The 22,192-nt window shown below is 43.6% G+C and overlaps 1 protein-coding gene across 1 annotated transcript in view; it reads left to right on the forward strand.

Moving 5' to 3' along the window:
• LOC105462585 (CD151 antigen-like) overlaps positions 1–22,192 on the forward strand; it is a 107,750-nt gene that overhangs the window by 44,125 nt on the left and 41,433 nt on the right. Inside the window, exon 3 of the mRNA XM_011709292.1 lies at positions 21,993–22,173. Coding sequence (XP_011707594.1) covers positions 22,054–22,173 — 120 coding nt within the window. The 5' untranslated portion in view covers positions 21,993–22,053. The remainder of the gene's footprint in view (positions 1–21,992; positions 22,174–22,192) is intronic.

A 22,192-nucleotide genomic window follows, 5' to 3' on the forward strand; every position in this document is an offset into this window, starting at 1 on the left:
TTAGTATCTTATAAAGAAACGGAAGTAGGTAATAATAAAAAATGCAACAGATATATTTTTGTTACAACTAGCAGTATCTAATATTATATTATTATATGAAATGTAAGTCTACTAAAACGTGATTTTATCCTGGAAATTGTAATGTATATCAAGAAGTAATGGATTCCTTAAAAATCAATTAAAGTGCCACGACTAAAGATAAATAGCTTTCGTACCCACTTAAAAGTTTCATCGGCAGGATTAAGAAGAGATAAGCAGATCGCGCGAATGAGAAGAAAAAAATTGCGATGAACTTTTCAACACCTTCCGTGCCGACCCTCCCGCGTTCCGCTGGGGCACCCGCCGTACCGGAAGCGAAAGCTTTCGTTCAGAGAATTCAATAAGGAGTTTTGGGCCCTAAGGGTTTCCTAATTATAGCATTAATACGCAATTGAAGTTCTCTTCGTTAAATTTGTCCTTGTTTTCGCTTAATTTCGACGCTCAAAGGAAATATCTCTCTCTCTCTCTCTCTCTCTCTCTCTCTCTCTCAAATAAGAGGATGAGAGGGATGGTGCAAAGACAGAGAAAGGGAAGATAGCCGGAAATGGTCGAGACCCGTTCTCCCCGCCCGCGTTTTCCGCCTTCAGAGAGACATTATTATTATCCGATACCGTTGTAATGCCGCCACAGGGTTTCTCTTCGTTTAATGGCGGCTTTCACGCTCTTATAATCCGCCAAGTTTCGCGATAATTCATTCTATCCAGTTTCCGCCTTTGCGCTGACACAAAGACCGCGGAATAGAACGGAACGGTATGACAACGGAAATTCGCGTTCAAAGAAGACGATACGCGAGCTCTGTGCTCCGTCTCTCGCAAAAAGGAAATACTTTCGCGGGTCTGAAATTGGCTCTTTTAACGCGCGTGCCGATACTATACGTGATATATAGACGCCGTTTTTCGCTTTTTCACCTCGGGAGCGTATTACGAAATCAATTTAATGGTCGCAGTTATTTTTCCTTAATCTAACATTCAACGTTTACGATCCCGGTGAGGGAAGCAGGTGACTCCTGGGACACGTCATACATCATATTCGAGCATAACACGCCACGGGGAAACTCGTAATTAATTGCAATCATTTTCGTGACCGTGGGGGCGCGCAGTAGGACGCCCGGGCGATAAATCCCGGCCATTTCCGACGTCTGGAATCTGCGATGCGATAATCGTTCCAAGGGCTAAATGTCGTGTATCGATCGTAACAAGAGGATGCGCCTCGCTCTCGCTCGTTCTCTCTCTCTCTCTCTCTCTCTCTCTCTCTCTCTCTCTCTCTCTCTCCCCGCGTCAGCACAAACCAACGAATAATATCTATCGTTTCGCGGTATTAAACAATTCGCGGAGATATCTCGAGTCGAATATCCATTGTCCAAATATCTACAGTTCGGTCTCTTTTTTTTCCTGCTCTTGAGAGATCCGTCACAATATTCCGTCCGTGATTTAATAACGTCCGTTCATTCCGACGGTCAATTTATCACGGAAATCTTCGCGATCTATCATATCGATCGCGAGTATTCGATTAATATCTAGCCATCACACAGTCCGTCCTATTTCTCTCCGCGCGGAGATTAATAACATACGGGCGAAATTTAATAACGTACATTCAATTCGTAGCGTAACTTATTACAAAGATCCTCGCGATCTATCTGTCATGTTCTCTAGGTCGAATATTCAGTTAACGTCTAACCCTCATGGTCCGCCCTATTTTCCGGACGAGATCCATAATATCCCCGACGAAATTTCCATTTCCGAGAGGAACCACACGCTGGCAGTGATGAAATGAGCCCGCTCAGCCGCCGCCGCGCCGGTGCGATTCTCCTCAAGAAGAAGAGAGAGGAGCGAAGGAGAAACAGAGACGGGAAAAGAGAAGCAAATAAAAAAAACTGCGTTAACCACTCCAGTCTTTCCGGCGTCAAAAATCAACCGGCGTAAAAAACGATCTTCCAGGGAGAGCCATGAGATTTCACACCACGTTCCGCGGACGGAGGACCTCGTTTTAGTCAGATTGGATGGTTTCTGCTCCCGCACTTCCGCGCCATCCCTTCCCTCCCTCTCTTCTTTCGGCTCTTACTTCACTTACTCCTTTCTTCCCGGTTTCAATCCTTCTCCCGTTGGAGAACGATAGAAACGCGTGCTCGGAATTCGGCGACGATGAGAAGAACGCGCGATCGCGCGCCATGATCGGATGCGATTTTCCGGTGGATGGCCGACATGGTTTGTGATTCGCTCGAAGGGAGGGCTGAAGGGAGTCCCTCGAGAGCCGAAATCACGGGATTGTTTTGTCTCGGGGAATTCGAGTCGGAATCTGAGATTCTTCTCGCGCCGAATTCTGTGTAAATCTATTGTGACTGATATTTCAGTATCTAGCAATAACAAATTTCAAAAAGTATTTCTTCTAGAAATCCCATTTGACACTGGCCAATTTAACATTACTTATTTTGTGTATTAAAAACACTGTTGTTATGCTTTTAAAACTCAGTACGTAATTAATCACTACTTTTCAGTATTAAATTTTTATAAGGGATTAACTGAATATATTTTTCAAAACGAATGAGAACGTATATTAAAGATTAATGCATTTCTATGGATTTTTCCTGGAGTTTATAAATGTTTGCGATTTTTGTTTAGATATATCTGGTTTTAGCGCGATTTTGTTTCGAGAAATTTTCGTTGCAAGCAAAATGTTTGAAATATCGCAGCCCGAAATACCTCGCGTTTTTTTTTCCTTGTTTCCACGCGCGACAATCTGGCGGCCTCTTTCCGCTTTTTTGCCCATGGACTTTTCATCTATTCCACGCTCATCAAGCTTCCCTTCGGTCGGCCGCGTCAAACGAAAAGCTCTGGGCCCGCTTTATCGATGGACGCAAACGAAGCTCCGTTTTTAGCAGCGGCTTTAATCGAGCGCCGATTTACGTCCGGGGGGGTCGATATTTTATTAATCCCAAACGTCTGGCGGCACGCAAGAATCTTGCTTTACCCTGTGACCCGAAAGAGCCGTACTCGAGTGCCTCCGACAACGTATACCTACCGTTTCCTAGCCACATCGCGTGCAACGAAATCGGAGTGCTGTTATCGAAGCCTCGCCGGCTACGCACACACAACTTCGTGCCACGCTCTCTCGCGCACCCTTACTTTACGTTATAATTTTCCAATTTTTACGCGGTTTAATACGCCGGCTGATTACCATTAGCGAAACGCAGCGAACAAAATTCTTTAGAAGTTTTTTTACAACCTTTCCATAAAAAAAGGAAGAATAAACTTCAAATAATATCGTTTAATTAAAATTTAGAATTTAATAGAAAAATCTTTTTCACGTTGGATTAATATTGAGAAAGTAAATGATTATTTTACTGATGAAGTAATTCCGTGTCTCTCTGTAACTTCAATGTGTATATACTGACAAAGTAGTCGTACAACTTTTCTAATTTTACTCATTTTCACGAGTTTCTTCAATACGCGTAATATCGTAAACAAAATATTAGCAAGAGTTAATTTTCCGAAGTGATGGCGCGCGGAACAGGTTGTTTCACTTCTTTTATCAATAACTCTCGGCAAAGTGCAAAACTTCGAGTTTCCGCCTGATTACCAAAATTATTTCAACCGTACGTATACGTCAGGCGAGTACGATAGACGGGTGAATGTGTTAAATAGCGTGGATCGCATCGACGCGTTTAATTCCCCAGTTCGCCCTCCCCCGCATCCCCCTCCCCCCCTCGGCCCTCGACGCGTCTACTTCTCTCCGCTCGTAACGCCAAACCAATCCAACTTTGGTGTTCGGGGTATTCAAGGTGGAAACTAAATGGATTCGCTGAACTCTCTAGAAGCTGCCTTAGACAAACCCTCTAGCGCGATATCGTTTCCTCGCGCGATCCGCGTGTGTCTTATTTTATTCAACACGAGGAGTCGGATTATAAAAGGCTAAACGTGTCTCCATTACCCGTCGCGAGAACGTCGTTGTCCCGAAACGTAGACATTAATTTTTCAATGCTAAGACTATTCTCGCTTTCCAACGAAATTTTCTCTCTCTCTTTCTCTCTCTCTCTCTCCTTTCTCGCTCTCTCCATCTCACGGTAATCCAACGACGGACAAATTTCTATTCCGTCCGAGTTACGAACCGAGACCGTCCATTTATCGCTGTTATTTAGGCATTCTGAACATTATCGCTGAGTATTATTTCGACTCTCTTAACTGGTTTCATGTTGAAACATCGTTAAATATATTTTTATCGTCTTCCCTCTCCCCCCCCCCTCTCTCTCTCTCTCTCTCTCTCTCTCTCAAGTGTCCTTCTCCCGGCTGTATTTCGGGAGGTATGTGCTTATCAAGTTATCGTCTTACGCGCACGTACGAGCTGCGTCGGCTCCGTAATACCACGACGCAGAATTCCAAGAAGCCAGATGACGACGAAATTATGTAAACGATACGGTGTAGGATGTAATACTTGGAGGTGCGCTGAAATGGCTTAACTATATATAACGTTAAGAGCAACTTCATGACGATTTAAAACGTTTTAGAACTCTCCGTACGCGAGTTTTACGTAACTGCACGCGCTGAATGCGCTTTGTCTCCTGCGCTTGGGCATTCCGTCCGCGCAAATCTAAAATTCCATTTTCACGAGAGGAGCCATTGCGGAAACGCTATCATTGCGGCGAAGTGATTAGTAGTTATGATATTACCACAGTTTTGTGTAGTGTCAAATGGCGAGCGCGCTGAGCTGTAGCTCTGCGAAAAATATTCATACTTAGAATATCAAATTGCTGTCATTTATTTACATCCAGTGTGATACAGTGATTTTTAACGAGATTTTTTTGCGAAATTTTACATGAGAAAATAAATATTATGGATATTTATTAAAAACTGTGATATTTTTTTGTAAATTTAATACGACGAGTGGAAGGGTTTATTAAAATTGCAATACATGTATGTACACGAAGCAATTTTAAGCTTTATACAGATCGCAACAGCACGTGAAAGTTAAAAAATATTTTGCAGCCGCTCCATCATGCGGATCCTTTTGCGCGGCGTAGTGCGTGGCGAGTATTAATCTGCATAATATTTACATTCAAGTCGCGGCGTACCGCGTCAACGAGATACAGAGATCAGTATGGATGGCTTATCCTATCGACAAGATATATTCATTGCTCTGCCCCAATATTTGAGCAACGTGTCCGCTGTCTATTGACATCATGTGTGACAATCGAATTCCACGTACTTACTAATCTTTTTATAAGATAACGCACTTCGCGATACACACTGTAGACTTCGGAGGAAACCCTACGGAGCCTTTTATGGCTTTTATCGTTCACGAAATCACGTTCAGCTATTTTTTCCATTACTGCGTAACTGCACGGAAAGAATGATCTTGCGAAAAAATATTTAAAAATTAAAAAATAAACACATAGTATATAAAGTCAAGCTAATAAGAGTTGGGTTATGTTTCGTAATATATTTATTCTAATGTAATACGAAATTTTAATACACATATTTTTGAGCACCAAGAACAGCTCGGGACTTTCATTAGTCTGATTTTACTCTGTATTTATTTTTTTAAATCGAGAATCTTTTCTTTTCACATTAATATTCTAAAATTAAATTAAACACATATTTAAAAGTAATTTGCTTTAATTATCAAATAATTATGTACGACGCTCAGGCTGGTTGCTAGAATATCATAATTTTTTGCAGCATTGCACATCATAAATTAAATTTCCTGATTTTGATGGTTCAACAAAATAATTTTCTTTTTTACGTTTTTTCACAAAATTAACATATTCTTTTTAGATCTGTATCTAGCTAAATTTTTAGATACTTGAGCAAAATCATTCTTCTTACCGTACAAAAGTACGTGATCGAAATATCCTATTGCCGTTTGGAAATCACCAATCACGATTTTTGGATTCGCGAGTCTTCTCATCATAATTTTCCTCCGACGATACGATAATAAATTAATCATCTCGATCGCTCTTACGAGCGGCTTTACGCGAGCAGCGCCGGCTCGATCTTTATGCAAATCTTCGGCAACGAAACGCTTCTAGGGTCGATTCGAAGATCGTGTACTCGGTTGAGAACGTCTCGGCGACCCCGAGGTCGTCGTTCACACCGGCGTTTACATTTCCGGCGATCGCGCAATACGGACCCGGAGAAAATTATTCGGCGATACCGGTGTGCGGATCGCTTTAACAGCCGGTACTCCTCCCGCCATAATCGGCCTCTCAACGTCCGCCGCTTTAACTTCCCTCACGGGCGCGACGTCACGAGTGTCTCCATCCTGGAGTTGATTGTCGCCCAGAGATCGCTCTCGTTGTATCGCCGGTATCATGTCGACGATCATCCGGTCGACGACCCCGGCTCGCGTGTCCGTTAAAGAAATCGCTGTCGTCGCTCGTCTGCGGCGAACGACTCCCGCGAGTGTCGACATCTCGAACCGAAAGTCGATCCGAAAGTTTGAGCCTCACCTCGAAACTTGCAATTTATATTTATATACGCCTGAACATTTAGATGTATACGGAGTGTCTTGTCATTCGCAGATCACCTCGTGGACAGGTCATGGTTTAGCGAGCTAAACTAAATCGAAGCGTTCTGAATCATTTTGTAATTTTTGCAAAATAATTAATGACATAATCATTAATAAAGATTCGCGAATAAGCGTTCGTTCACGCGAAGAGACAGTCCATCTCGGCCCATTCTTTACACACATTCACCGTTGTTAAGAGCGCGGCGAGATGCTTGAAAGTGTGCTTCACGATGGCACAGCAATATTTACACGCCGTTCTTGTATAGCCTATGTCGTTCCTAGCGATACACCTTCAACCATCTCGCCGTGCTCCTATAAGCAATCGTGAACGTGTATAAAGAATGCGGATTGCCTCTTCGCGCGGACGCACGCTTATTCGCGGACTTTATTAATTATTATCTCATTAATTATTGCGAAAATTACCAAAATTCGCGGATCTTTATTAATTATATTATCTCATTAATTATTGCAGCAATTCTAAAATTCACAGATTTTTATTAATTATTATCTCATTAATTATTGCGAGAATCTCAATCATTAATTAAAATGACTAATTAAACAGAACTTAAATGATTAATTAAACACTTTTCGCGATTCAGTTTAACTCGCTGTATCCACGAGAGAATTTGCGAATTATGAGACACTACATATAGGATTTATCGGATAAAAACTACTACACGGACGTGTTTGAGATTTAACAGGCGAAACGCAAATTTTCCTAATCGTATCTCCCGTCCGCCTCTCGTTCCACGCAGACGTAGATTTCGCGCGGTTTTTCCCCGCGACGATTCGCTTTCCCTCCACGATGACAGTGGCGAACGGCGAGAAAACGAGAGAAGCGAGGAAAAAAACAAAAAAAGAATGATTCCGGTCGTACGCGTGCGATCTCGCGCGCTGATTGCGCGACGTAGGGGGGGGAAAAAAAAGGATACGCGTACCAGCTGTGTTTCGTCGACGGGGGGTGTTAACGTCCGCCAATTTATCGCCACCGCGTGGGGCGCGGGCTTTCACAACGCCGTTGAAATTTACGGCGGTCCCGGACCCGAAAACGTATTAACTCGTCGTGAAACTGTCCGCGCGAGGCGCGAGGACCACGGAAATCGCGAGTAATCGTCGACCACTCGTCGTTTTCCTTTTCCTTTTACCTTTTTTCCCCCTTTTCTTTTTTGAAACTCACGGCGACATCGACGCGGAGCGGTTAGTTAATTTTCCGACAGCGTTTACCGCGTCGCGAGATGCAACGACAAAACGGGCGCGGGCGCTTGATCAAACTGTGTCGCCTGCTATTCTCCCTCGGCGCACCTGCAGGTTTATTGTCGAACTTTTTACCGCCAGCATTCGGGGGCGAATACGCGTATTTATGACAAAGTTTTAATGGTAACGTTAGGTTTCGTTGAAAGACCTGATAAAAAAAAGTAAACACGTGCGGTAGGTACCTTTTTCCCTATATATACGTAAAGAATATAAAGCGTCCATTTATTCGAAGTTACAACAATGAAAAATCATAATTATAATAATGAGTTTTTTCCGCTGAAAATAATTGCTATAAAATGTTTTGTGAATATAAAAAAAGAATTGTATATTTACTGTAAAGTGTTTTATATCAAATATTTTTTTTGCCATGAAAAAAATGTTATATTCACTGAGCCATTTTAAAAGTAAGAACGGCTCTTTTAATTAACTTTTTCAATTTCTCTGCTTACCCGGTAAAAAACGGTTGTGGTACTTTCTATATTTTATGACATTTCCTATTATGATTCCGTTTTTGTGACCCCGTTTTTGTCCGAAATTAATAGCGCAATCTTCGCGAGCAATAAAAGCGACAGTGCCCGAGCTGGGATCGACGCCGAAATCCACATTGTATGTAACTGTAGTTAAAGCAATACGGTTTTACACGCGCCGGCCTACACATGTATGTGTATATATTTTTTTCTTTTGTAACGCGATGTGTCAAAGCGATCAGCCAACCGTGAAAAGTTTGCCGCGGTTTTAGAAACGGGATTCAGGTCGCTTAATTAAAAGGTCAGCGGGAAAAATTGGGATTGCGGGATCGAAAGCAGCGCCGGAAACACACAGCGGCGGGTGTTTCGCGCGCACGATTGAATCGGATATTTTTCCCTCGAAGCGCACACGAGAGGACACCTCAAACCTCCTTCTCCTCCCTTCCTCCTCTTCCTATTTCGCCCCTTCGCCGATTCGACCTGCGAATAAAAGGGCGCATCGCGCGATACATCGGCGCTCGTACCAGCGCCCAGATGGAGTGGCCTCTTGCTAACGCGGCTCTCGGCTCTCATTTTACCTCGGCCTCATTAATCTTTTCTCGCTACGCGACGGCCGTAATTACGCGCGCCCGTAATTCAGGGGGAAACAAGGCGAAATGTTCTTTATTTACGTACGACTTTCTTTCCCCGGCGACAACGACGACGACGACGACGACGACGACGACGACGACGACGACGACGACGACAACGACACCGACAATGGCGTTACACTTTTCCTCGGCCTGCCTACGACCCCGTATTGCCGGCGATGGAACCGGGCGGAGCGCTAACGCGGAGGAACATTACGGTCAACGCCGTCGGTGCATCCGCGCGGGAGAACGGCGGGGAATGCGAAACGGCGCGATGCGGCTCGGCGAGTCGGTGGAATTTTTTACGAGAGCGACTTGTATCAAAATTTCTAGCTCTCCGAAAAATTAGATACTTCTTGGTACGAGATAAGAAGGGTTCTCTGATTCTCTCTCTTTTTCTCTCCCATTCTCGAGTGAAATTCCAATATCACTCGGGCGATTCGGATCGCATTGTTATTACGTTTGAAAGGGGAATATTAATTTCGCGAGAGAAACGAAAAAATGCGACGCGAAAGTATTATTAATTAATAATTATTGATCAATAAGACTGAGAATATCTACACGCGAGCTAAATGCACAATGAGAATGTGCCGCGCGTAGCACGAGATGCGTTCTCTTTTTTGAACTGCAGCACACTCGTTTGTACTTTTTCCGGAAAAAAAATGAAACAGATATATTGCGCGCGAATTTGTGGCCATCCAGTACGTACCGCTTTACGGTACGGTCATTAAAGCAGAAAAATTGTAATTCTAAATGGAAAATATTGTTTCAGCTGTACGGCAGGCCGTGCATTTTTCACGAGCTTCACGAGGGAAAGGAAACTTTCCCCATTAATTTTATCCCACACGACTTATGGAAAAAAAAAACACCGTTAACCACCCCGGGTTTGATTAATTAAGACATAGATTGCCATCACGTGGCAATTAAAGCGGCGCCCGTGTGACCTCCATTTGCCTCGATGAAAATCGGAGACGCGGTCTGGTTCGGTGTGTTTTCATTTTTATCGGCCGATAAATACCCGTGCCGATACCGGTACGCGCCGTCGCCGCTCGTTTCGTCGTTTGCGGAATTAATCGCGCGGCAATTATGCGAGCAAACGACCGGCATTCATAGACGGTGCACTCGATACACACAGGCCTCCGATGGCGCGCGGCTCACAGTCCCCGATATATAGGCTGCAGCTTGTTTATGCTCCTGCGACGGAATTTTTATCGTCCGGGCGGGGCAATGGCTGTGCGCAAAGTAATCCTCGTATCCCCCTCCGGACTGAAAGGGTGGCGTAAAAGACGGGACGGGACGGACGCCGGCCCTTTACGATCGCTTAAGCGCGCCCGTGTTATTTCCGTGTCGCGGACGACATTCGGCGTAATAACCCGATAAATAACGGGTCCGTAACTCGCGCGCACCCACATTCACCTTGATACGACCGCGATATATATTTTATTTCCCGGCTGCAGCTTTCGCGCATTCTTCATTACTTTTACGGTGTCGCTCGCTTAATTCGCCACGGGGTTACGTCGACCCGGTATATTCGTCGTATATCAAACGCGGAATATTCCTCTTCTCCCCCTGCCTCTCCCCCCCCGGTATTTCTTTTACGAGAAAGAGGAAAAATACATAAAACGCCGTTTTTTTTTCGCTCGTGTACACTCGATAACGGTCAGGCGCACGCCGCGCCGCCACGGAGGGATCATTGTTCATGAAAATTCCACGCGCTTCATTTCCCGACCGCCGTTAATCGCGCGGGGGTAGAGCCGGGAATTCCGGGAATGTCCAGCATCTCGCTCGTTACCGGCTTGTAGCGTTCGAAAACGAAATGCCCGCGTCCCTCCTCTCCCCCCCCCTCCCCACGCCGTTTTTAGGCAGGCGGTTTCCGACCGCGGAAACGGACGGTAAAATTTGCAAAATCCCCCGTTCGCGCGTCACCCCGAAAACGTTAGCGTGGCGCGCAATGGTCCGCAACGATGACGGCCGATGCCTGCCGTTTGTATCCGCCGCGTCGGCGGTGGCCGCCGCATTATCCAATTTTCCGCGATGCAATCCCAGGCCGCACACGCACGGGCGAACGGACGGACGGCGTGGGCGGTGGCGATCGTTCGTTCGTTCGTTCTCCCGCTTGCACGCTTTGCATGTTCAAGGCTGTGCAGCTGCCGTGGCGCAACTACACGGTACGGCGTTCAACCGATGCCCCGATCCGTAGATACATCCCGGCCGCTATTACGCCGCGGCGATCAGTTACGATGATGGCTTCCGATTATCGTCGTTGTAGGGGAGAAGGCTGCGCATTCCGGGGCATGTTCGAACGATTTTAATAACCTGGATCGCGACAGAGAGAGAGGGGGGGGGGAAGGAGAGAGAGGGAATGAGAGAGATCATCAATAAGCGCGAGAAGCATGCGATTTATTTTGCTACGATACACGATGCTTAACCCTTTGCGATCCAAACTATTTCTTGCACTAACGAACGAAGATCAAGTATTTGGTCTCCAATTTCACCTAATCAGTTCAACATGACTCAAAGAATTTTTTTATTTATATTACGAGAAATTTATAGAGATTTCAAAAAATTTAGTTTGCCGATTATAATCGCAATTATACAAAAATTGAAGATTTATGCGACAGGCTGCCGCAACGCATTATTGAATAGAATAATTTATTTTCTTTAGCTTACATGTCAATCGAGAGAAAAAACTCGGTTTACAATTTTTACCCTAACCACACCCTTGCATCCACTCATTATAATTATTTAACTAGTTGAAATGTAACATTTAACACATAAAAACCGTGGTGCGCGCAATTAACATTTTACTCATTATATCTGTTCGATCTAACAGCCCTTTACGTCTAATCACTTAACTTTGTTTTACCTTTTTATTACCTAATTCTTGCGTCGAACATTTTAAACTTTCTCCCCACACCCTTTTCCTCTTAATCCTTTTACTTTTAATCAAGTTTTACTTTCCTGCATCCTTGTCCTTGTCCTCATCCTCCTTCCTCTTCCGCGCATTACATCGAGTCGATATAGAACCGCAAAGTTAATTTGCGGAAATTCCTCGATGTCCGCACGAGGTATCTGCCCTCTCCTCTATTGCACGCACGACGCAAAACGACGTTTTGCCAATCTCTTCAGCGCCGAGGCGACGCAGGAGCTGCGCCGTGCATTCTGTTTATTTATCACGCAAGCGGATATCTGTCATCGATATCTGGGGCCATTAATCGTGGAAGATATGGCCGAGAAGCTTTTTTCAATCCCGGCTATCCTCTGAATAATAAATTATTCCGGAAGTGAGTCGCGGCGTACCGGTCGTGTGGGAGTGGGTATATATACCGTGTAGATGCGCGACAGAGACATCACGGACGCGCTCTCACCCTCCTCTATGCGGCCAGCCGGCCCACGAGCTTTCTTGCTTCGTGTATCGTCGATTATTCCTATCGCTGCGTGCCATCACGTCTTTGTCCGTGAGACGTGACTGCGTTCCTCTCTCTTTCTTTCTCTCTACGTGCTGTGTATATACTTTCCATAATATACTTTCCATATTTTATAATATACAATATATCCTGACACGCGACATACACTACGCGTCTTTATATTGTCATTGTTATTCAAATTCGCGTCACTACTTCAATTTATTATATTTGAATTTTGCGTTCAGAGAGGAGTGTAGAGTTGATGTTTGAAAAGACGTATCACTGAAAGTATTATAAAAAAATCATAATTCGCATTTATAATAATATAGTAATAATCTTTATGAGATAATCGTCAATTAATCTCGGCAATAAATTTTCATTGAAATTCGAGCGTTTTTTACGCGGCGTATGATTTACATCTGCAAAGGTTTCCCTCTTATTACTTCATAATGCAGTTTGTATATTTATTAATAAAGTTATAAACGTAATAAAGTTGCAAACATAATTAGGTCGGAAAGTGCGGGGGTCAAGTGTCGGCGAAATGGTTCGCGGCGACAATAAATACAGATCAAATCTCTTGGCGAGCGAATTAAAGTCCACGAAACATATTATAACTTTATAGCCCTTTGCCACTTTATTGCCTCTCTCGCCTAGCGGCGAGTACTTTTCTTGCGCTGATTGAGAGGCCGCCGGCCTATAAAATCCAATGGTCTCTCTGCCTCTCTGGTCGCGCGCTATTCCGCTTTTCCCGCTTAAATTTTACGACGCCGCTGCCATGCCGCCCGGAGGAACACGGCGCGCGTCGAACGATCTCGCGAAATAAGAAACGCGCGCGAAAGAGAGAGAGAGAGAGAGAGAGAGAGAGAGAGAGAGAGAGAGAAAGGAAGCCGGGATTACGATTTCATCTCAAATCGAGCGTGTATTATTGCTATCGAGTCGTGTGCTATTCGCCTTTCACACGACGCTGCGTCGCCGTGCCGGGTGCGCGAAAATTCGCGTTAAAAATCAAAAACCCGCGACGCGCGGTTTCGGCACGGGTATTCCCCGATGGAGTGTCCGTCCCGAAAAATTGCCGTCGAAATGAGCACTTCGGCGGAATATCGTCGAGAAATTATTCATCACATTTTCATCCATTCTCTATAATTGGTTGCGCAGTCAAATTCCCGATGGGAGGAGGGCGAATTCTCTCTTGCCTCGAGAGCGCGCGGGGGGGCCCAATATATCCCAGTTTAATTATTTCTGATGGATATTCGCTATAAAAACCCGTGACGGCATTTTGCATTTTATCACTGGGTGCCGCTGCAATTTAGCGTTAAACAAATGTTACACACACGCGCGTTTGTTCGCATTTGTGCGCATTTATCGCGACAGTTATTGTCATCCTCTCTCTCTCCTTCCCCCCCTCCTCTCTAGTAGCTTGAGCGTGACTAGTGGATGCAGTCGCGTTATGCATTACTGCAGCTTTACCAGGGCATACGTTGAATTGCAATTCGTACCGGAATGCGCAAGCTGACGTTATTGTCTAAACGACCGTCGGAAGGCGTACTTCGAAGTACATGCACCGTAATCACTAGACGAATGAAGAGGAGAATTGCGCAAGATACCTCCGTAATGTGACATTTGTAAATGATAATTAACGCGCGCGTCGCATAACGGACGAGTCTTCCATCCCCGGCCCAAAGGTTATTATATTCTGCGATGCAATTATAGATCGAGCGAGAAACGTGTCGACCGTGTTTCGTAATTGTGCGATCGTTCTCTGCAAGGAGAGCGCGAATTTAAAAATCCGTCGCAGGAACCGTCCAATAAAAACGAGACCGGGGTCTCTGAATGGCCGGCAAGGTTAATGCGATTGGATGATTGGCTCGATTAGCAAATTGGTCGTCGACGTATAGAACATTGGGATAAATGAGGATATGTCTACGCTGGGAACACGGCACCGCGGCAAATTGATGGGAAGGGCTCGAACGACAGCGCTGATGTCGTCGCTGATATATTATGAGCCGTGATTTTCGATAGCATTATCAACATTGCGCGCGCTTGAGTTTCGCAAATTCACGCGATGACGAGATCGTTTTTTTAACCCATTAAAAAATGTAATTATAAAAATTTAAATTCAGATATTTTTAAATTTTTTCATTTATCTGCACACTTTTTAAAACAATGTTTAACTACTTTTTATTAATACTCGACATTAACATGCGTTTGAAGATTAAATACTGTATAGTTTAAAATTATTTAGTAGTAAGATGCGTTTATAATATCTTATATTGACAAAATAAAAAAAAATTATTTATTAGTAATATCATTTCATATAAAATTTCTGGTCTGAATAATAAAATTTAATCGATAAAATTTTGCATTTCGTTACTTGCTTGTACAAAATATACGAAAATATTTTTACTGAGCACACGCAGATACTAGAAATTAAACCGAGACGAATGATAACCCAACTTGAGGGACATTAATATTAAATTATCTCGATATTTCGAGAGAGAACCGTCCGCTTGAATTATATTCCGACTTCTCGTCTGACGTATCTCATAAATATCTGTACAAAAATACGGATCATCCCGAGGACTCGAGAGGGCGCGATGATGTTTTAATAATCACGTGGCTGTAAAAAGAGAGAAGGGAAATCGGAAACGGAGCTCGCGTGTAAATCGTTAACTCGAGTCAAACCACACGGCGCGCGGTTGGACGATATATCGCCGATCGATATAGCCGCGCATCTGGAAGATGAAGCGTTCCGTCGAGAGGTCTCTCCCCCGCGTGGTCCTGGTGGCTTTTTCTGGCCCACCGGCGGTCTATAAAAGCATCGAAGGCGCGCATATCGATGCGTCATCCGGTGCGACGTGGGTCGTATTTTCAAGTAGGCGTTCAGGCGCGACTTCCTAGCACGTGGGACGCCGTAAGAAACGCCGCGCCACGCCGTTGCGCAAGCGGCGCGTGTCCCTACGCTCCGATGATGGCTCTCCCCATCCCCCCGCCCCCGCCGCCGTAGGTTATTACCATTGCCCGTTTTTACCCCGTTCGCCGCACGAAAAGTGCGCGCATTACGTGGCTTTTTGCATGCGCCGGCAGTGCGCTCCGCGAACGCGACGTCCGCGACAGCTGCGCTGATATTCGAGGGGGGCCCTCTTCCTCCCTTCTACCCCCTCTTTCGATGCCACAATATCTGAATATCGCTTCGACGTGCGTCGCTATACGTTCGCCTGCTCGAATTAATCTGCCGCGATCGACTTATGAATATCGATAAATCCTCTGCCCATCCACGGGCAGAAGAATTAAATTTATTAATGCAATAAAGTCTCCCCCCCCCCCATTGTAATGTCTACAATGGGTTTTAAAATTCAAACACGTTTGAAATTTAATTAAGAGAGGGAATTTTTTTGAATCGCACCGCGGGAGGAATCACGCGTCCGCGATCATTTCAATAGACGCTGCTTTTCGTTCGAAAAACAGGTAGCCCAAGGATTGTCTGCGCGAAATGAAAAATTCTTGAAAAAAATGTCGTAATTCGTTCGCTCAAACTTATCGATTTGGATTCACGCTGCTGTCGCACACGAATAAATGAATTTTCGGTCGAATTCAGCCGCACCGCGGACAATTCCTACACGTAATTCGTATATATACTCCTTCGAATTATACTCCCAGCTCGGCCGTAAATTTCCGAACCGTAAACCGTGGCGGGTGCACGTCCATAAAAAATTTAGCTATGCCACCGCGGTCGTGACTTTAACTCTCCGCGGGTACCGTGAGTATCGCGCAGCTGTGCGACTTTTTATTCACAGCCCGTGTTCACCGGCGACCATTCATTTCTCGGATCATCAGCAAGGACCGACCATTCGCCTCGGAAATGTTACTGGAACGAAGAATTCGCTCTCTTTCTCTCTCTCTCTGTCTCTCTCAACTCGCCTGAGACGCGAAACACGACCGTCCGCAAATTTCGTTCTTTCGTATTAGAATTTCTTTTTTTCCGCTTCTGCGATTGCAGCAATAGTACCGCTAAAATATATATAATATATATATTGAGAATAAACAACAATAAATGTTTCCACTTTGTGTCTTTCTTTTTATTTTTAGCAAAACATTGTTGAACGCGCGACAGATTGTCGCACGAATATTGAACGACGGATTGTCGATATTTTATATGCAAGTCGAGTTTTACGTGCGCGTTAAGATTTATGAAACCGATTGCTAGCAGTTAATACTCTCAAATTGCCGCGCGATGCATTTATTGTTGGATATTTAGTATAACTAAACGTTGTTTACTCATTAATTTCCAACAGAGTCAATATTGACTTTCGCGGCAATATACATCAGTTGCTAATGCCTGTCAAATATCTGCTACATTCATTACTTAATGTACCAATACTTCGTTATGAAATATATACATTATCATTTTGTCGTTTCCGCCGGAAAATATATATATATGTCGGTGGCGCTAGTTTCGCAAAATATTAGCATTTCATGAGAATGCATTACGATTTATTGAATCGTATTTGTATGCGTACGTGTAATCGGGAAAGCTGAAAATATTTCCATTACCCCGGTATTATTATTACACTCAAAATACATTCATGGGATTTCGAATCTAGATATTGCAGATATGTTGATTTTCCTATCTGCATTTTCCATCAAATTTCCTATTTTGTCAAAATAAAAACTTTAGCCTTCAGCCTTTTATTTATTTTTTTTTCCCAACCGTACTGCAGACTATACATAACCACGAAACTAATTTGTCCGAAACAGTGCAGCGCCATTATATTAATAATTTTTTCAAATTGTTGTCGAGTGTTAAAAATTGTGGTTTCACGCACGTATTACGGCACTGATAGTTTCACAATTAGTTGTTCAAATATAAATAGAGCGGTGTCTAAATATAAACAACGCCCGAACAATACAACTTAAAGTATTCATCAATATAATGGCGCACTATACGGACAATTAATTTCGTGACTTTACGTACACACCGCTGGCCATTAAAATTACAACACCAAGAAAGACATGAAATAAAGTACTATTTTTATACGGCAGATTATTTATTATACATGGAGTACCTACGTGGGATTTAGAAGTGCAGCTTGAAGTATTTTTATTAGAAGTAATAACTCATTTTCATATTTTATGATCTATTTTCATATCTTACCTTGACCTAATTTATCCATAAATCCATTCGGTTCGATGTAACGCGTTTTTTTCTGTTTCAATTTTAATGGCCAGCATGAGTGTATATTAGCCTGCCTATAAAAGCAAAATATTCAACATAAAATGACATGACATTACGACAACATTATATCGATTAAATCCGATTTGTGTCACGAACGTGTATAACATCCCTATTGGCGGAGACAATATTATGATAGTTAACAATCTTAAGGTACACTTTATGTAGCCGCATGCGCACGACGGTGTATTTTTCGTAGCCCACGATATTTTTTCCCCCTCGCTCGAGAGCGGAGTGTGTGTTTTCCGAGGTGGAAAGCCGCGAAGTTGTTTACACTGTTGTCCCGATTTTGCGTCCGCGTGCTTTCCGCGGGAAGTAACGGCCGGGGGATAATGGACGATATTTCCGGGGAACTTTGTGCAACCCCTCGTGTATCCCTCTCTCATCGGCGTAACGACGCGCGGAGCAGCGAAATTTCCATAGCGCGGATTAATGCGCTCCTCTGAACCGGAAGTGGATAACGAATCTGTTAAAATTGCGCCACTCCTGCTTGGGGAGGCGCGCTACTTGGTACGTCGATTTGATCGTTTTTGTGCGCCGATCAACGATCGGTGCGTCGCTCCGAGGAAGCAGGTATAACAGCGCCGGGGCAACGCAACGGCGGGATCTCGATGAGAGCCTCGATAATGAGCGGATCTGCGAGAAAATCGAAATAAATGCGCGATACAGCGGCGGGAATTCGAGATAAACGTTACATCATTTGCGCGGAATTCAACGTTGTACATTAATTTTAGCGATTAAATTAACATCATCAATCAGAATTCATTTTGCTTGATTATCGCAAAATGTATATGTATATTTCTCGGTGAATCGATAATGATAATTTGCATATTTACGTATTCCCGTGTATCTACCTGTTCGGCGCGTCGCTTTTTTGAAAATTGCCTATCTACGCGTCCACGTTCAATCTCGTAATATACGGTATTACTAAAAAGAAATACGTTACATCCTCTTCTCTCTCTCTAAAAAAAAAAATAAAAAAAAATTATTCGCTAAAATATCGCCTGGTGTTCTGAACTTAGTCGTTAGCGTGGTGTAATTGAGCGGGAGGATAATACTGACGAAACTTCAGCAGGTCAATAATCGCGGTGCGTCGAATCGTCTGCCCCGCGGCTAAAAGCTTTGACCTTGCACTCCGGCGGAGAGAGAAAAATTTATTCATGCACACGTCGGGGAAGTTTTCTACATATTCTCTCGCGCGCGAGGTTGGAACAGCCTCGCCCACACGCGGGACGACGGGTCACACCCATTTAATTTCGCGCGGTTTCTCTTCCTCCAGCTCTTCCTCCTCCGGGTTTCTTCGCCCGTCGCTGTAATCACCTCTGTCTTCCGCTCTCCATTCACAACCTTCCACAATCCTCGACGTGATCCGCGCGCGTTGCGCTCCTTCTGGTCCTCATTATGCGTCATTTATTCTTCGCGCTCTCGTCGCCTCTCGCCTCTCACCGAGAGGAAAAGAGAGACAGAGAAGGCTCAAAACAAGAAAGGAGCAGTCGCTACACTTTCTTCAGGTTTCTTATTAGACACTGTCTTATTAGACACTGTCAAATGATGCGATCACGCACAATAACATTTCTTGATTTTTCCTAAACGACGCTTGATATGAAAGTTTTGTCGAATTTATGTATAGGGATGAAAGTATTTTACCTGACTGCATACAAATATTCTACATTTTCCTTCCACATTTTAATATTATTATCTAATTTAAATATTAATTTAAAGTTCCGCGAGCAGAGAAGGGGGGAGGAACGCGAATGAAATTTTGAAAAAAATATATGTATACTTATTGTGTTAGGTAGAAAGTCTAGAGAATATAAGAAGATGAGTTATTTTCTACGATATAAAATTTTTATTCTTCCTTTATGTGCTCTAGAAGATTTTCCTGTACACAACGTGTGTGTCGATCGCGAAGATCGAGCGGTTGCTATGTATTCTCGTTCGGTATACAAGTCACGTACAAACGCGGCAGTTGACCACAACAAATGTAATTTTCCTCCGCCGAATTGCAATCTTGCGCCGCATCCAAGTCCACAGAATAGTGCGACGCTATAATGAAACTACGCGAATTAATCAATATATTCATTTACAGTATATTCTAAGCTCGAATTCTAGGAAGATTTAAAGGCGTTATAAAGTGTAGTAGTATGAATATTTAAATGAGATGGATAATGCGTAAATAGATTACGTTAAATTATTCAGCCTTGGCCGTAAGTATAAAGAACCCCCAGAAATTGACGTAAATGTTTGGTATCTAACGAAAAATAAATTAAAAAGGAACAGTTTTATTTAAAAATAATATTTATAAAAATAGTACTTTTATGACAATTCTAATATTTTGTTAGTTCTCCTTTGGCTTTTATTACCACCTGTTCCGAGAAAATGCAATAAATTGAGGATGCTTTACACTTATTATGGTTAAAGCTGCATATAAATTATACCAGGTTTGTGTTAGATAATTAGACAAGCTATATTGTCTAGATCTTTTGCCACGTCGTTTCTACATGTTCAACTTTATCTCGCTCCCTCAATGCGGGTATAATCGTTACAAGTCCAAAGCACTGAAATATTTCGTGCAATCTGTCGTGTCAGCTCCCGCGCAGCGAAATACTTGGCGTTCCCGTGCATTCTTACGTGGAATGCGACCCGCGTCTACGCGTACGCGAGAGAATCGCGGGAAAGAACGGAAAAGGGAAGAGCGCGGAGATGGAGAGGGGGTGCGAGATGCATTAGAGAGCTTAGGTGCGTTGCCTTCGCATTTCTTGGCAAAACGTAAAACGACATTATTGTCCCAGATCCAGATTGGCTCCTCGTTGCACAAGGAAGGCCGTGGCCCGCTTTTCGCTCTACCAATTCGCCGAAATTTGTATTATGATTCGAGAGCGACTGCTATAATATTGAGGGGGAAAAAGGCATATTTCTCTCTCGTGTTTCGTAAACAAATCTGCGAAATCCTGAGGAAACTCGAACGTCGAGCACGAATCGTCTATTTCGAGAATTCTCGTCGCAACTTCGAGGCTTGTGAATCTTACCTGAAATTGATACATCGCGCGCATAAGTAAAACTGCTCATACGGCGGAAAAGTAGGTGACGGCGGTTTCTCCCCCGCGGCTCAACCCACATGGTCCCGCCGGATCAAAATCTACGACGGACGTCCTTGCTCTGGTCTCGTGCCAACGCGCGCTGCTTTCGCTTCGAAAGTTACTCTCTCGGTGCTCGATCAATGTCCTACGTCGCCGAGATCATACCTTCGTACCTGCGTACCGGTACACACACACACACACACGGTGTGGGCCATCGGGTACGCGATTATCGAATTACGTCAATTTTCCGATACCTCTGCCGGGACATTTCGCGACATAACGACGCGGCAAGCGGAACGCTCTCCTGAATTCTAACGACATTAAAGTTAACTCGCTTCTTCGCAAAAGGAAGAAGCGCTCCACCGTCTCTCTGCCGTCTGAGAGGTCCCTTCCGAGGGAAGCGCTTTCCGAATGCAATTCCGGCGCACACTAAATTGCCCGAACGAAGAAATCTTTTTTTCGATTTTTGCCAACTCTCGTCTACGGACAGCGACATACGAGAGTCCGCATTATGATCAAATACCGCATCTCTTTATCGCTGAAAAAGCGTACCTTTGCGAGAATAAATATGCAAATTATTTGAACGATCAGAAAGACGATTTCTCGCTGATGCATCTTACATTAGAATTATTCGAGCCGCTGTTGATCTACGGCGGGTCCGTGAGGTCGCGCCGAATGTTGTTCCGACGAAGTTTGCGTCGAGTCGGGGCAAGAAGAGCTTTAAGTTCATCCAGTGTCCAAGCGGGCATGAGCAAGCAGCAACGAAGATTCCGACGTTGAAACTAAAGCTCGTTGATTACTTTCTTGGGCAATAGACAGTCGAAAACTTGTTGATTACTTTCTTAAACGCTTCCTTAGGCAGTCGTAAAATGTTTTTTTACTTTTGTTTTATCTCGCGCTGCGCAAAAGTAACCTTTCCGCGTGAAAGTTTCCTAATTGTATCACCAATTTACGCCTTATAGCTTTTTAATTACCTTTTTAAGGACACACATTTTTTTTATTATACTTATTTAGTTGCGTGCATCGCATGTATAGGTATATATGTATGTATATACCTGTGTACCTATTTATTTATTTATACAGCCTTGGCCATAATTGTATAAAGCACCCTCAAGTTATTGCATTTTCTTGGAAAAGACGATAATAAAAGCTAAAGGAGAGCTAACAAAATATGAAAATTGTTATATAAATATTATTTTTTAATAAAACTGTCTTTTAATTTATTTTTTGTTTACGCCAATTTACGCACCTATGTACATACATGCACATGTTTTAATACAAAAGAATCCATTTTCAAATTTACATCCTCGCAAATTTTTTGTCTACCCTCCAAGGCAAATTTCTCTCTTTTTCTCTGACACGTTCTTGTTGTTTCTATTTTACAGCAACGGCGACCAGGTGACAACGAGAGGACCGTGACGCACGCAGCCAAACAATCGACTGAAAATGGCCAAGAGCGCTGAAAGATTGCCCGGTACTTCCACCAGACTTAGGACCAGAGACGACGGTTGCTGTTCCGTGAATTTCTTGAAATACGTTCTTCACATTTACAACGTGGTGTTGTTTGTACGTACCGTCTATTTAT

The sequence above is a fragment of the Wasmannia auropunctata genome, unplaced genomic scaffold (assembly GCF_000956235.1).
Source record: "Wasmannia auropunctata unplaced genomic scaffold, wasmannia.A_1.0 LD336116.1, whole genome shotgun sequence".
Taxonomy (NCBI): Eukaryota; Metazoa; Arthropoda; class Insecta; order Hymenoptera; family Formicidae; genus Wasmannia; species Wasmannia auropunctata.